The following is a 14,586-nucleotide window of genomic DNA, read 5'->3' on the forward strand; positions in this document are numbered from 1 at the left end:
CTCATGCCTTTAGCACTGGAGCTAAAGGACTGGGTGAAGCAACTCAAAGCAGTTGCAGAATGAGAACAGCCTTCTGTGGATCAGCCACTAGAGGGAGGCAGATTTCCAGGCTGTGCTACCACAACAGGAGAATCTCATGTTTGCTTTGGCTTTTGTGAAAATGTTCCAATTTGGGGGGGAAACTTGTGAAATGTTGAGATCTTTGCTCACAGAGCAGCTCGAGTCTTGGTGCAATGCCATCCCTTTACACTCAGAAATGGTCCCATTTCCAACCCCCAGCATTTGCACACTTTTCCAAGTTTTGAATTTCCACAGGCCATATTCAAAACTTCATCCCAGCAAAGAGCAGTTACTCAAATTGCAAAATGTCTGCACACAAGGAATTTCCATGCTCTTTGGTGCAGTATTTGGATCTGTCAAATTGCTCAGAGCAGTGACTATCTTCACACTGCCACACACTTCCCAGCCACTAGCCTCCAGGAATCTGAATACTGTACAGAGCCAGATCCAACCCTTGAGTACTGAAATTGCACATGTACTGACAAAGCCTGGCACTTATACACACAGCTCAGATAATGGCATGTATTTGTACATGAACTATGTGTGATCTAGTGATTAGAGAAGTGCCTTACTAGAAGTCAGGACTCCTTGGTCTTATCCCACCACTCTGCCCCTGATTTGCGGTGTAATTTAGAGCAAGTTGTTTAACTTCCTCAGTTTTCCTACATGTAAAATGGCTCTAATGTCACCTACTTTATGTGGGCATTGTGAGGTTTGCTTAATTAATACCTATAATTGCTGTGCGTTCCTTGAATTAAAGTCTTCATACACATGGAGACCTTTACTATCACTTTACAATTCTACTAATAATGCATATTTACTGCCTTAATATCTAAGAGTTGAATCTTCAACTGATGTAAACTGGTGTCGCTCCATCAACTTACACCTACTGAGGATCTGGTCCAAAGAAACACTTGTGGTCTGTGGCACATTTTGCATGCAGTAGCAGAGTCCACCTGTAATCTTCAACTGCATCAGTCCTCCAGATGTTTCATGCATTCTGTGTATTGATTGTTTGTTCTGTTTTTTCCCCGCTTTATTTCTTCTGTCTCAATGAACAACTGCAGGGAGGTAAGTGTTCCTGATTATTTTTTTCCCCTTCAGAGATCTAGACATTAACATACATTTTCTGAAATGAATTTGCATTTAAAATGTCTTTCTTTTGTCCTTTCCCTCTGTAGAGAAAGTCCAAGATCACAGCCTCACGCAAACTCATGTTGAAGGTGAGTCCCTTTGGGTCTATCCCAGCTGAGATAGCAAGTCAAGGTTAAAAGCATCTATGCGGAAACATGGTATGACCATTTCCATGACTAGCCGAAGTGTTTATGGAAAGAAAAACTCAGCTTTCCACTGGATACAGGTAGGATCCTGGGTCTTTGAAGAAGCCAGCCCTGTTCCCACCTCCATGATCCCTAGAACCTGGAGCAATCCCTCAGCCGCTCAGAACTTCATAGTTGGAAATGTAACAACTGCCTGTCCCCCAAGTTATCAGCAAGGATTGAACCTGGGACCTTCAGCACTAAAAATGCAGGCATCTATCCCACCTGTGGTGCAGAAGTAATTCCATCAGTAACAGTAGGCTGTTAGCCACTGGGTGGGAGGGGCATGCTTAGCCCGTGTGTCACATATATAGGCTTGGCGGAATTTAATTTTTATCTTTCTATAATTTTGATGGATAATATAAATGTTTATTTTGTAAGCATTTTTTTGGTTCTGTTTTGATCAATTTAAATGTTCACAGTGGGGGAAAATTGGAGGGGTGTCAAACAATAGGGAGGGGCTCTTCAGTAATCATAGAATCATAGAATATCCGGGTTAGAAGGACCTCAGGAGGTCATCTAGTCCAACCCCCTGCTCAAAGCAGAACCAATCCCCAACTAAATCATCCCAGCCAGGGCTTTGTCAAGCCTGACCTTAAAAACCTCTGATTTAAGGACAGTAGACACTTGAGATTCAAAAAGGTAAGTTTTCTAACTGTTGTTAAAACACAAATTTGTCAACGTCGCGTCAAAATATACAAAGTAAATCATCTAAAATCATGCTCCAATAAGCTCTCAGGCAGCCTCTGTCTGACTTTGCCTAGCTATAAAACTTGGATGATTATCGCTGGAAATATTTTTTGCCGGTCTATGAGTGTGCGGTGAAATCGACATTTACCGATAAAAATCGAATCCTTCCAAGCCTAAACATATGCAGGGACACACACTGAATTTCCTGGGGCGAGGTGCATTAAATATACAATTGGATGGCAGGTGCTGCTGCCTACATCCTTTGTTAATAATAATAATTAATACGAATTATTTGTTTAGTGCCAACAGTGCACTAGGCACCGCACAGACAGGACATGGTTCTGGGGAAACGTTTTTGCTTACGGGGGAAAACACATGCTTGCAGAGAGCCCGGTGATGCCAATGTCGGTCAGGAGTCATAGCCCCACGGAAAGCAAGGAAGTCTCTGAATCAGACACAGATTCTGCAGCCTCTCACCCTCCTTCCTGTAGCTCCCCCCGCGCCCGGTTTATCACACACTATGGGGAAATGCTTTTAGTTGTACCAGCGCCAGCACCTCACCCCACTGGGTTGAGGACAAGGCCCCGAAGACCCTTCCATATGGGTTTGAGGAACATACAGGTTCTCTGTCCTTCACCACAAATGCACTGAGTTCAACATCTCCATGCTCTTTGGTAGCTCCCTGCCGTGTGCCCTGGCCTGAGGTGACAGCTGGGGGGGGGGTGCTCATGGCACAGTGCATCTACTCAGGCTGTTGTTGTCTGCTGTGTGCTCCAGAGTTTGATGCTAGCCAAAGCCAAGGAAGAATGGGAACAAGATCAAGTGGACAAGCAAGCGGAGAAGGAGAGATACCTGGCTGAGCGGATCACACAACTGCGGACCAGTGGGCTGTCCTTCAGCCAGCTGCAGGTAGGCTTGAGTGGGAGTCAGAAGGGCCACCGGGGACCTGCGCAGGAGTCTGACAACAGCTCAGGTCTCCACCCTGTTCATTATGGCTGAGGCAGGGCCCCTCCTGTCACTCGTGAATGGGTCCCTCTGGGCAGGGTCCAGAGGCTCTGGAAGGTGAATCTGTCCAGCATGTACTGTGATAGAGGGGGAAGATGGTTTCCCAGGGAACTCAGTCAGGGACATGCTGGCCACTGGGATTTCAGGGCTGGTGACTGATGGAGACTCAACACCACCTCTAGGAGGCACCACGGACATGCTGCCTGCTAAAGGCCTAGCTCTTAACACAGTACCTGCTGTGGCAAGACAGGGCCACTGTTGGGAGGCTCAGCAGATGGAGCAGTGAAGAGAGCTCCCTGCTTGGCCTTTGTGACCTCTCCTTGCAGGATCTGTGCAGGGAGCTGCACGAGAAGGTAGAAATTGTGGATGAAGAGCGGTATGACATCGAAGCAAAATGCATCCACAACACCAGAGAGGTAGGAGGGTGCCTTGTGCAGTGGCTTGCAGTTTATTTCTTAATCAACTGGTTATTTGTTTTGATACCTGCTATGCACCTCACCTAGGTTATTAGCGTTATTTGCATTACGGTCGCACCTAGAGGTCCCCAAACCAAGTAGGGTCAACTAGAATGCCTGGTCAAAAAGGGACCCTGGTGGCTCTGGTCAGCACCACTGACCAAGCTGTTAAAAGTCCAGTCAGTGGTGCAGCGGGGCTAAGGCAGGCTCCCTGCCTGCCTTGGCTCTGCGCGGCTCCCGGAAGCAGCAGCATGTCCCCACTCCGGCTCCCAGGCATAGGGGCAGCCAGGGGGCTCTGCACACTGCCCCCCCCCCCCAAGTGCTGACTCTGCAGCTCCCATTGGCTGGGAACCCCACCCCAGCCTGGTGAAAATGAGTGGGTGACTGAGGGTGGGGAGAGCAAGCGACAGAGGGAGGAGTATGTGTGGAGTGAGCAGGGGTGCGGCCCCAGAGAAGGGGTGGGGATGGGCAGGGCTTTGGATGGGGGCGGGGCAGAGGGTGGGGCAAGGGTGTTTGGTTTTGTGCAAGTAGAAAGTTGGCAACCCTAAAACCAAGACCAGAGACTCATGGTGCCAGGCACTGCCCAGATACAGTAAGAGAATCCCTGCCCCAAAGAGCTCACAGCCTAAATGGACAAGATGGACACAGGGCAGGATGGGAAACTGAGGCACAAAGAGGAGACGCGTCAGGTGTGTAGAGCTAGGAACAGATCTCAGGCCTCCGTGGCCCCATCCTCCAGATCATGCCACCTCCTGCTGCCATCTGATCATTGAAAAATTTACACCTTAGTGGGAAACAAGCCGCTTGCGAGGCTCCCCCAGCCATTCAAACAAAAGCCCTTCAGCCAGATTACCAGCAGTAGCCACTGGCTCTGGATGGCGCCACTCTGGGGCCATCCAGCCAGAGGTGCCCCGGACTTGGGTTTCAGAGGCACGGCATCCTCTCTGCTCTCCTTCACCAGCTGCTCAGCCCTTCGTGGGGCTGCTCAGCCCTTCGTGGGGGTGCTGTGATAGCTGGAAGCCAACATGTGCAGCATCCCAGCTGGTGCCCATTGGCCAGGAGCGCCGATGGCCAGCCGCTCACTGGTGCATGGCCCTGCCCCTGAAGCTGGGGCCACTGTGGAGCCTGTGACTGGACTCTGACCCATTATCGCTGAGAGTGATGTCTGGAGCTGGGAGAAGGGACATGGCTTGGGCTTGGGGTTCATGTTTCATTTGGGGCTGGGGCTGGGTGCCATGGGGGAAGAATCACCCCTGGTGTGGTCCCTGTCAGGATGGGCTGCTTGTGAGGCTCCTGGCACCCCCAGCGGATGGGGGAGCTGACTACCTTGGTGCCAGCAGCTGGCAGAGGTGCTCACTGCAGGCTGGTTTGAAGCAGGGTCGGGGGCTTCCCCCTGGTGCAATGCAGCTGCGTACTCCCTGCTGCCTGGCGATTCCTCCTTTTTTCCCTCTTCCCACAGATCAAAAACCTGAAGCTGAAAGTGCTCGACCTGCGGGGGAAGTTCAAGCGGCCCCCGCTGCGCCGTGTCCGCGTCTCTGCTGACGCCATGCTGCGGGCCCTGCTCGGCTCCAAGCACAAAGTCTCCATGGACCTGAGAGCCAACCTGAAATCTGTCAAGAAGGAGGACACGGAGAAGGTGGGTGGGGAAATTCACCCCTGTGCAAAGGGTCCACACGAGGCTGATGTGGGATTTGCCTGGGGCATACGCCTTGTGTTGGGCCCTTTGGACGGGGGGTGCATTTAGTTCAAGGGCCCAGTTCTGCTCACAGGTATGCTGGTGTAACTCTGAGTATCTCCATGGAGTTCACTTCCCACAGATGCTCTCTTGCTTTGAATGAGGCCTCCTGGGATTTTAGGGTCTGGATTACTGGGGTAGCTCCAGGGAGCTCCATGTGGGTACTCCTGATTTACATGGGGGTAAATGGACAGAGAGCCAGGCCTGGGGTTTGTATATTGGATCAGACTCTAAGTCCAGCGCCCGCCCTATGGCAGAGGCCAATACAGGATGCACCCGAGACAGGAATCCAACCCACGCTGCACCTGGCCAATTGCGCAGAGAGGATATATTCCCCTCCTGACTCCTGTGGTGATCGGCTTATGCCCTGAGACAGGAGGTTTGGTGATCCTTGATCCTTGTCTGTCTCATTATTATTGCTCATAAGATCAGCCAGTCCTTTTAACTCCAGCCGCGGGCGAGCTCCTGCATTGCTGCGTGCTTTGCGAGGGAAGGAATATACGGGCAGGGTCTGATGGACACTATGGGTCTGGTCCTGCAGAGGGCAGGGCTGCTCACACAAGGCGCCTCATGCCCTCCCCTCCCAGTCAAGGGGCTCTGTACATAGCAGGATCGGGGCCCTTTCTCACTGCTTTCTCAGCTGTCTCCATTCTATACTGACTCTAGGGGGCATCCTGGGGTTTTAAAACCGTAGACAGCCGACCCCAACCCGCTGGGGCTATAATCCAGTTTCACACAGAGCAGCTACAGGGACACAATGGTCCCTAATTGACTCTCAGGGCAAAGGGATCTCCTGAAATATCACTTTTCTCTCCCCCCCTCCCCGCCCCGGTGCTGCCTTTGTCCCAGCAGTCAAGGATCCCAAACTTACAGGCTATTTAGTGTAGGGATATTGGAGACACGTGGGTCCGTGTCTGTCTGTCTAATCACAGGGCAGGTCATCCCGCAGCTCCACAGTGCGAGTGCAGTGGGATCCAGGAAGATGCCCTGGGCGAGGTTGCACCTGGGGTCACTGCTGGACCGGTTGTTCTGGGTGTGGGGGAATGTGGCACATTGGAAGGCCCATGGGATTTAAGTACACCCAGGCACGGAGCAGCTTCTGAGTTAGCCAGGATGGAAATAAAGGACAAAATAAACCTTCCATCATATGGAGTCATACATGCATGAATCCATGCTTCCCTTTCCTGTGTCCACCCATGAAAACACCCCCTCCCGTACACTCATGCACCCCCCCACATTCATACATGGCACATGTATACACGAACCTACCCAGACACACCCCTGCATGTACACACACTTGCTCATGCAGATGCACACACGTGTGCCAGCACACTCAGGTATACGCACGGACACACCTACACATGCAGAGTCTGTCTCTCGCCGAGCGCTGCTCAGATGCGCCGTCCCAAGACTCCCTGGGCTCTGTGCTGCCGGGACCCCTGACCCCTGCGTCTCCCTGCAGGAGCGCCCTGTGGAAGTGGGTGACTGGCGCAAGAACGTGGAGGCCATGTCGGGCATGGAGGGCAGGAAGAAGATGTTTGATGCTGCCAAATCTCCGACAGGCCAGTGAAAGGTACTGTGCTCTGCCACTCCTCCCTTTGCCCCGACAGCCCCTTCCCCTGGTCCCTGATGCCCCTTTACATGAAGCAGGAGGCAGTCAGCGTCTGTGAATAACCTTCGCAGTCCAAGTGTCTGTATCACACCCCAGCCTGGGGCCCATTCCCTCTGGACTGGTCAATGACCCAGTGCCTCCAGCTGGCAAATTACAGCGTGCTGGGTTTGCCCGCGCTGCAGGAGGATCTGAATTATGGCAGCTTGTGCCCTCTGAGCCTCAGTGCCAGGTGCCTCCTTCCTCTCTCGACGCATTTTGAGGGCTGGGTTTCAGGTGCGACAGCCCCTCCTGCCTGGGCTGCCCGGCGCCGCGCCCTGCCTCAGCTCGCTCTTTGGCGGGGCCCGGGCCTGCGGACACCGTGCCGAGATGGGATTTCAGGGGAGCTGCTCTCTTTGTTGTCTTTGTCTTGTGGCGACTTGCTGGGATTTCTCTGCAGACGTGTCGTGCCTTAAGGCAGCCCCTGCACTGGGCCGCTTGCTCGGCTGCGCCATTGCCCCCGCCCCAGCAGCACGCAGACTCCAGCCCATCCCTTGGCGCTGTCTGAAGCTGCTGCTCCAATTCCTAGGTGCTGCCAGGAAGGACAAGGAGTCACCCCGCTGCCCACAGCTTCGCCCCCTGCTGCCCCTTCACGCGGCCCCGCGTGTGCCTCTTCCTGCCTTCGCTCTCGAGCCGGCGCATTTGCGGAAAGCTCCTTGGGAAGCTCATCCAGCCTCTGTGCTTAAATCAGCCCCCCCCCCGCGCCCCCAGCTGCCATGACAACAGCCATAGCCTCACGTGACGCAGCCCATTAATCACCCCAGCGTGGCACCCCAGCTGTCTCCTGTAGGTCCCGGCGCAGGGCATCAACCCGTTGGACTGCCACAGCGGTGCTTCTGCATGAAGACCCATCATCATTGTGGCCTAAAGTGCTGATCCATTAACTGGCGAGGGTGAGAGCCTTGCCAGCCATCCTGCAGGAGTCCGTGCCCTGCGGAAAGGCAGTGCCCGTGCTGCGCCCCAATGGCCACAGGTAGGTAACCCCATGGGGTCTCAGGCATGCTTGTAACTTCGGGATGCTGCTTGGGACTCTTGGGCTGTCCTTCTCCACCAGCCACTGCAGACAGCCCAGGGATGAGCCTGCTGGTCCTGCTGTCACCATCCAGTTCTGATCTGTACAGGATGTGGGAAGTGACTGCTGGGTCTCTGTGTTCATTAAAAGACTGTTTAGGACAGAGCTGCAGAGTCTGCTCTTCACTTTACGCTCATTATGTGCATGAATTTTGCAGCTGATGAAAGCAGGGTGCCAAAAGCCCTAGCTAGAGGCAGGGATAGAGGGGATGTCACTGCACGGGCTCCCTCTGGCTCTAAAAGGGACCTCAGCCTCCAACCCACTTCACCCCTGATTTCCAGAGTACTCCCCTCAGCCGTGCAGTGCTCCCAGTCCTGGCTCTCCACACTTTAACAAGCCACTGTCCTAACCTGCAGCAGCCCCTTCTGTTCCAGCCTTGGCTCCCACCACAGCTCCCTCCTGCCCCCCAGCAGCTGTGCAATTCCCCCATGGCTCTGCTAGTGCAATTCACTCCTGACCTGCACCATCCATGCTGTCCCCTTGCTGGGCCCCACAAGATCTCGGCAGCCCCCTGCAATTCCAGCCCTGGGCTCCCCCACAGCTGTGAAAATGCCTCATCCATAAGTCTTTACTCTGAGTATCTGCTCACACAGCCATTAGTGCTGTGCCATAGCTGTGATATCAAATCCCTCACTCCCAGCTCGCTGGAGGTTCTAGGACAACTCACCCACCCGATCCAACCTCAGGTGCATTTCTAGAAACGGTGGACGCTCCTCCCAATTCCCATTGGCCCAGCCTCCTTCAGAGGGATCAGATCACAGGCTGCAGCCTCCCTCACCGCCCCCATCACATTTACTGCCCCAGCAACCTGAGGCGTCAGCATGGTGGCACAATGCAATGTGCCTCCGTGCCAGCCCCATCCACATGGCGCTTTGGCCTGGCCCTTCTGCCGCACCGTGGTAGCCCCCACAGTTCTGATGTTTGCCACTAGGTGGCCTTGCAGCCACATCTATGGCCACAGTTCCACCGTGGAACAGGCCACGGCAGGTTGGCCATTGATTTACCTGGGGGCAGGCTCGGGCCTTAGGACCCTTTCACCCAGCTTGATTCACAGGTCCCAGCCCTGCCTCCAGGGCTGAGGCTGCCCAGGGCAGTGGTGCATGGTCTGGCCATGCAGGATCCTTCTATCTCCTGCCTCCTGTATTGGCATCACTCCCCACCACAGTGTTATGAGGGTGACCTATGGTGGGGGGGCACTGCCTGTGTGTCTCTGGGACAAGGATTAGATCAGCCCAAACAGCATGTTGCTCCCCACTGAGCACATTGCAGTGAGTGGTACACCCTCCCCCCCCCCCTCGGCTGGGGATGGGGGAGTCTCAGGAGGGGCTCTGTCCCACTCAGGGAGGAGGGAAGGACAAGCAGCCATGGGGAGAGGAGAGAAAGGTTTCACGGCCAGTCTCCAGAGGGGACGTCACAATAAATACTTGCTTCTGCTTTACAGTCACTGCAAGCCCCATGGTTTGTAGAGTAGCCAGTTCTGCCTCTCCGAGGGGAGACGTGCACTGGTGACTCCAAACGAGTTTTAGCAGGAGCGCCTGAATTTCTTGATTTCCCCTTTATTTCACCTCCGAGACCTGGTAGCTGGAAAAAATGAAGCTGGAACTTCTGCCTGCATGTCCCACTGCCTCTGCTCTGACCCGGTGCGCGCACACACATGCAAATGAGCTAGTTACACCCCTGCCTGTTTAATGTGGACTGTAAAAGATAAAAGCCGCTGTAAACCCAGTTTACTACGGAGCAAAGTGCAGGGCCACTCTGCTCGGCTGGTGGTGCAGGGTGGAATGGGAGCCTGCCGGGAGAAACTGCCTGCTGGTGAGCTGGATGTGTCTAAGGACGGAAGTGCCCATCCTTGGACTAGGAGGAGCTCGCATAGGCTGTAACAGCTCCAGCCCAGAACCTGTTTGGTTTTCAATTACCAGCCAAGCAAACCAAGATTAGATTAAAGTTTTTGTGAATATCGGGTATTACGGTAGCACCTAGCGATCCAGACCAAGATCAGGTTTGGTGCTTCACATAGACAGAGTAAGAGACAGCTCCTGTACTCAGCCCACGGGTCAGCTGCAACCCACAAGCCCACCTCACCTGGCCAAATAGTCAAAGCCACGGCTCCTCTGTGGCTAATTCCCTGCTTGATCTTTCTAGTCTAACCAATGTGGGTGCTAGACACATGTGGAACGGATGGCCCAGCAGTTAGAACCCTGGTCTGGAATTGTGAGAACCAGATTTGGTTTCCAGCTCTACCACTGCCTGCCGGTGTGACCTTGGCCAAGTCACTTAGTAATTTAGTGGCCCGTCTGTATCAGGAGGATAACAGCTGTTTCTGTGTCCCATGGTTTAGTGCTCAGCTACTGTGGTTATAGGGGCCATAGCAGTACCTCAGGTAGCAAGGTGACTTCATTTTTTCTTTTTTCATCATGGAAATTGTTTTTTTCTCTCCACTTTCCTCATTCTCAAAAGTGGCTGAAGCATTTTTGCTCAGGCCTTCCCAATCTATTCCCTCTTGGTCTTTCAAAACATGGGAACTCTTAGGTAATCTTCAGCACCGTTCCTAGCTCTCCAGGGATAACTACACCAACACATAGGAATCATTTGAACTGCCACTGAAACGCAGCAGCTGTTGAACAGCACATTGCCTGGCAGCTTAGGACAGGAAGTGAAGAAGATTTCTGTGTATGATTTAACTTCACAGGTGATTTTAGGGAGATGGAATGTAATTACTTGAGATGGAATTTAGTTAGGACACCAGAATTAACACTTGTCTCTTAAAAACCATGCCCCAGATGGTCAGTACCCCCATTTCATCCTATATGTAAGCCAGCAGCTTCACTACATGTTCATTACTGACCCTGAGGGAAGAGCGCCACCCCTTGAACAACCAGTAATACTTCATGCAGGATTTTGAGGATTTTCACTGCTAGCCAAGCTACCGAGTTCACAGACTGAGCTGCTATTACTGCATGCTAGTGTAACCCACACACTTTCTGGGTGTGGTGTTCTGTCCCAGCTAGTGGCACTGAGACCACTGAGAGAGAGAGATAAAATGAGTCTGTTTTACAGCCTGAGCTAACAGCCAGGTGGCTTTTAGCTCATGTGGTAGAGACTCATGCACTAAGCTCCAGAGGTCCCAGGTTCCATCCGAACGACCCAGGTCTGTCGGTGTTACACTAGCACCTGTCCCTGCCCTAGACCGCTTGTGACAAATCTCAGAAATAATGGGTAGCTATCACAGTCAGGTGTCAGATTATGCCTAAGAACATAATAGTCTGAATGGTCAGTTGTATATTTTGGCCCTGAGTGAAAGCAACACCTTATAAATACACAGAGTGAACATAGAGAACTGAATTGTGCTTTACATGGCAACCGCTGTATGGGACTGACGACTACAAACTGCTTCACAGTTGAGACATTTGGAAACAACACTGGGCAGACAATATGAGCTATTTAACACCAATAACTGACGTGTCCTGACACTGAAAATCCTCTCTTTTGCGTCCCCAGATGTGCCATTTCTGTAGGACCTACACCAAACCAGTTTTATGTGCTCCCTTTATCAACTCCAGCCCAGTAGTTAACTCACGTGGGCCTCAGTGGGCCTGGGACATACAAAATAACTGTACGGACACTTGTAAATTGCAGCTTTGTTGGAAACGCAGTGAGGAAAATGTGATGCTTAAACCAGAGAATTGTTAGGGGAAAGAAGTGCGATGCAGATGTTTCTAAGAGGCGTGCGTCTTTGGTTGGAGCAGCGAACCTGGGGTCCCGGGGTGTATTCCTAGCTCTGCCACTGACCTGCTGGGTGGTGTTGGGCAAGTCCCTTTCCCGCTGTGCCTCACTTTTTCCAGCTGTAAAATGGGGATAACTATACATGCCTACTATAATGTGGTGTGCGAAGCTCCCTTACTGTCTGTGAAGGGCTTTGAGAGCCTCAGATGGAAGATGTTGGAGGACAGTAAAGCTTTTGTATCAGAGCTGATTCCACCTCCTCCCCATTCCCCCCCCCAATGATTTTTTGGTTTCGTTGTCTACATTTCCTTCAAGATGTTTTGGGCTTTCATCACCCTCCCCCCTACCCCCATTGTTCACTTTTCAGCAACCACACAAATCTGTCATACTTTCAGCTGCCAAACTCCCCAACACCTTCTGACAGAAAGTGACATTGTTTCAGTCAAAAAATTGTTCTCCACTGGAAAACCCCCCCAACATTTTGCTGGCCAATTTTCAACCAGCTCTAATCTGTATGTTAGAAACAAGGGAGATCAAGAGAATGAAACTGAGGCTGTCTCTCCAGGAACATTCCTTTATGTCATTTACAAGCATCTCGCTTGTTCTCCTGTGTCTACACAGCAACTAAAAACGGGGTCCTAGAGTCCAGGCTGCAGCCCACGCCCAGAGGTCCGCACTACAATTAAACACCCAAGCCCCATGAGCCCAAGTCAGTCAGCATAGGCCAGCTGCAGGTGTCTAATTGCAATGTAGATGTACCCTAGAATGCTGTGTCACAGCTGAACAGCCAAATCAATGCCTGGGTGGGGCCATTTTAACAGATGTCCAAATATTTGCCCCAGCTCAGCTGCTGGCTGGGAGTTTGCCTTGCCATCAGTGATAGTGAGGGGGTTAACAGGCATGGGGGGGGTCACGGAGCAGGCAGGAAAGGGGTAAGGTTTATTTCACCTCTAGTGCTTGGGTCAAAGCACAGCGTGTGTGGAAACACTCTGCTGCTTTGCACTGGTTACTGCCAGGCTGGAGTGCCCAGCCTCTGAACAGAGCTCAAAGTTAAATATTACCTCCCCGGCACCCCCCGCAGAGCCTGCCCATGCCCTGTTTGGAGCAGGCAGACAAGGCATTGGGTGATTAAACTTTGCAGTCTGCTAACAAACAATGCAGTCAAAAGGCATCAGGGCTGGATTCTGATCTTGGTTTCACCCGTGTAAATCCAGAGCAACTGCACTGATGGCAGCAGAGTTACTCTGGATTTACATCAGTGTAAATGAGCCCCACTGGTCAGATCTTTGGAGCGTGGGGTTGAACTGCCCTCCTTGGCTTGGCTTCACTCCAGAGTCCGCCTGAAGCTCCTTCCCTGCTCAGGGCCAGCCAGGTGGGCTGACTTGGGTGGTCAGTGCATGTTTCTAACAGGAGACCATGACACAATCCGTTCCCGTCCTCACCCCCTCGGCGCGGGGGCACCAGTGGAGGCGAGTTCCCTGGCGTGGGAGGGGGCAGCAGAGGGTCCAGGAAATGTAAATGCATCGTCACAGCCATGCACCAATAGGATTCTGTTCGGGACGCTCTACGGCCTGTGACATACAGGGACGGGGGTCAGACTAGATGAGCCCCATGGTCCCGTCTGGCTTTGGAATGTGCTGCCAGGGCTCAGTAAACGACAATGTGCCAGCACAGTCTGCTGCTAGCGGAAACCCCTCTCCAGTCCCCTGGGGGCTTGACATGACATTGACCCCACAGCCCTCCACAGACCCCCCGCCCGGAGGAAAAGTCTCCCCTCACCTTCCACTCACGCCCCACTCAGCCCACTGCAGCAAGGACACCAATAAGCCTTGGGCGTGCCGGATGACCAGCCCATCCAGGGGCTGCCAGGACAGGGTGTGGGGGTGAGTTCTGGCTAAGACACCCCATGCTCCAGCCCCTCCCCATCTAAGCCCAGGAGAGCTGTTCATTCTTACGCACAGCTCATTCCCTCTCCACTGCTTGCTCCTGCCCCTCCCACCTGTGTGGGGAGGGAGAGTGGCAGTCTCCTGGAGGCTGCTCCCTTCCCCCCTCCCTTGTTACACAGACTGGGAGGCAGGTAGCCCCCCACCTCTCCTCCATAGGCACAGGTCTGTATTTGAACAACGGGCCAGATTTTGATCAAGCAGCCCTGCTGAAATCAATGGGACCACTCCTGGAGCCATAAGATACTGCCCCTTATGTGCAAGGGCATCTGGATCTGGCTCGGTGGCCCTTGCTTTGCTGAAAAGGGGATGGATTTGGGTCTCACTGGAAGGGGGAGGTGAACCTTATAGCGGCACGCAGTGCTGTCATACATTCAGGATGCTGCAGCCGCGGGCTGCACTCCCAGGTAATAAAACCAATGTATGGCCGAGCGTGTGTCCTCTCTGCTCTGATAGCACCACATGCAATTAGTTTTATGGGGCTAATTTCCCCAGGTCATTTTAGTAGTTTGATTTAGCAGTTTTTAGAAGCATGCTAGTTCATCTCAGCTTGTGGGAATCAGGATGCGATTCCCATAAGAACTCTCCAGGCTGGGGGATATGGTTTCTTGGGGACGTATTGAAACAGGCAGATTCATGGAGCAGGGCCTGTCATTTCTTGACTCACTGCCTGGAGTAGCACGTTCTTGTTCACCACCAGTGCCTTGTCTACATGGGATGGCTACACTGGAGTAACTGAAGTTAGGTCACCTTCAACTGCCTTTGCATCCACATACAACCGGTGTTGAAACCCAATTATTTGGCCTCTTTGGTTGCAATAAGTAATGCTCCTCGGAAGAGGTGTAACAGCACTTTGCAGTGTGCTTGTTCTCTTGAAGATTTGGGTGGACACCTTCCCAGCTAGTCTGCTGCTGGCAGTCATCCAATGACTGTCCC

At 52.7% G+C, this 14,586-nt stretch overlaps 1 protein-coding gene across 1 annotated transcript in view; it reads left to right on the plus strand.

The window, feature by feature from the left end:
* The window catches only part of TNNI1 (troponin I1, slow skeletal type), a 37,145-nt gene extending 29,067 nt beyond the window's left edge, over positions 1 to 8,078 (plus strand). The window contains 6 exon segments of the mRNA XM_043500592.1: positions 1,242 to 1,283; positions 2,847 to 2,978; positions 3,401 to 3,490; positions 4,989 to 5,165; positions 6,727 to 6,837; positions 7,442 to 8,078. Coding sequence (XP_043356527.1) covers positions 1,242 to 1,283; positions 2,847 to 2,978; positions 3,401 to 3,490; positions 4,989 to 5,165; positions 6,727 to 6,834 — 549 coding nt within the window. The 3' untranslated portion in view covers positions 6,835 to 6,837; positions 7,442 to 8,078.
* Positions 8,079 to 14,586: the final 6,508 nt, after the last annotated feature.

This window comes from Dermochelys coriacea, chromosome 21 (genome assembly GCF_009764565.3).
Source record: "Dermochelys coriacea isolate rDerCor1 chromosome 21, rDerCor1.pri.v4, whole genome shotgun sequence".
Classification (NCBI taxonomy): Eukaryota; Metazoa; Chordata; order Testudines; family Dermochelyidae; genus Dermochelys; species Dermochelys coriacea.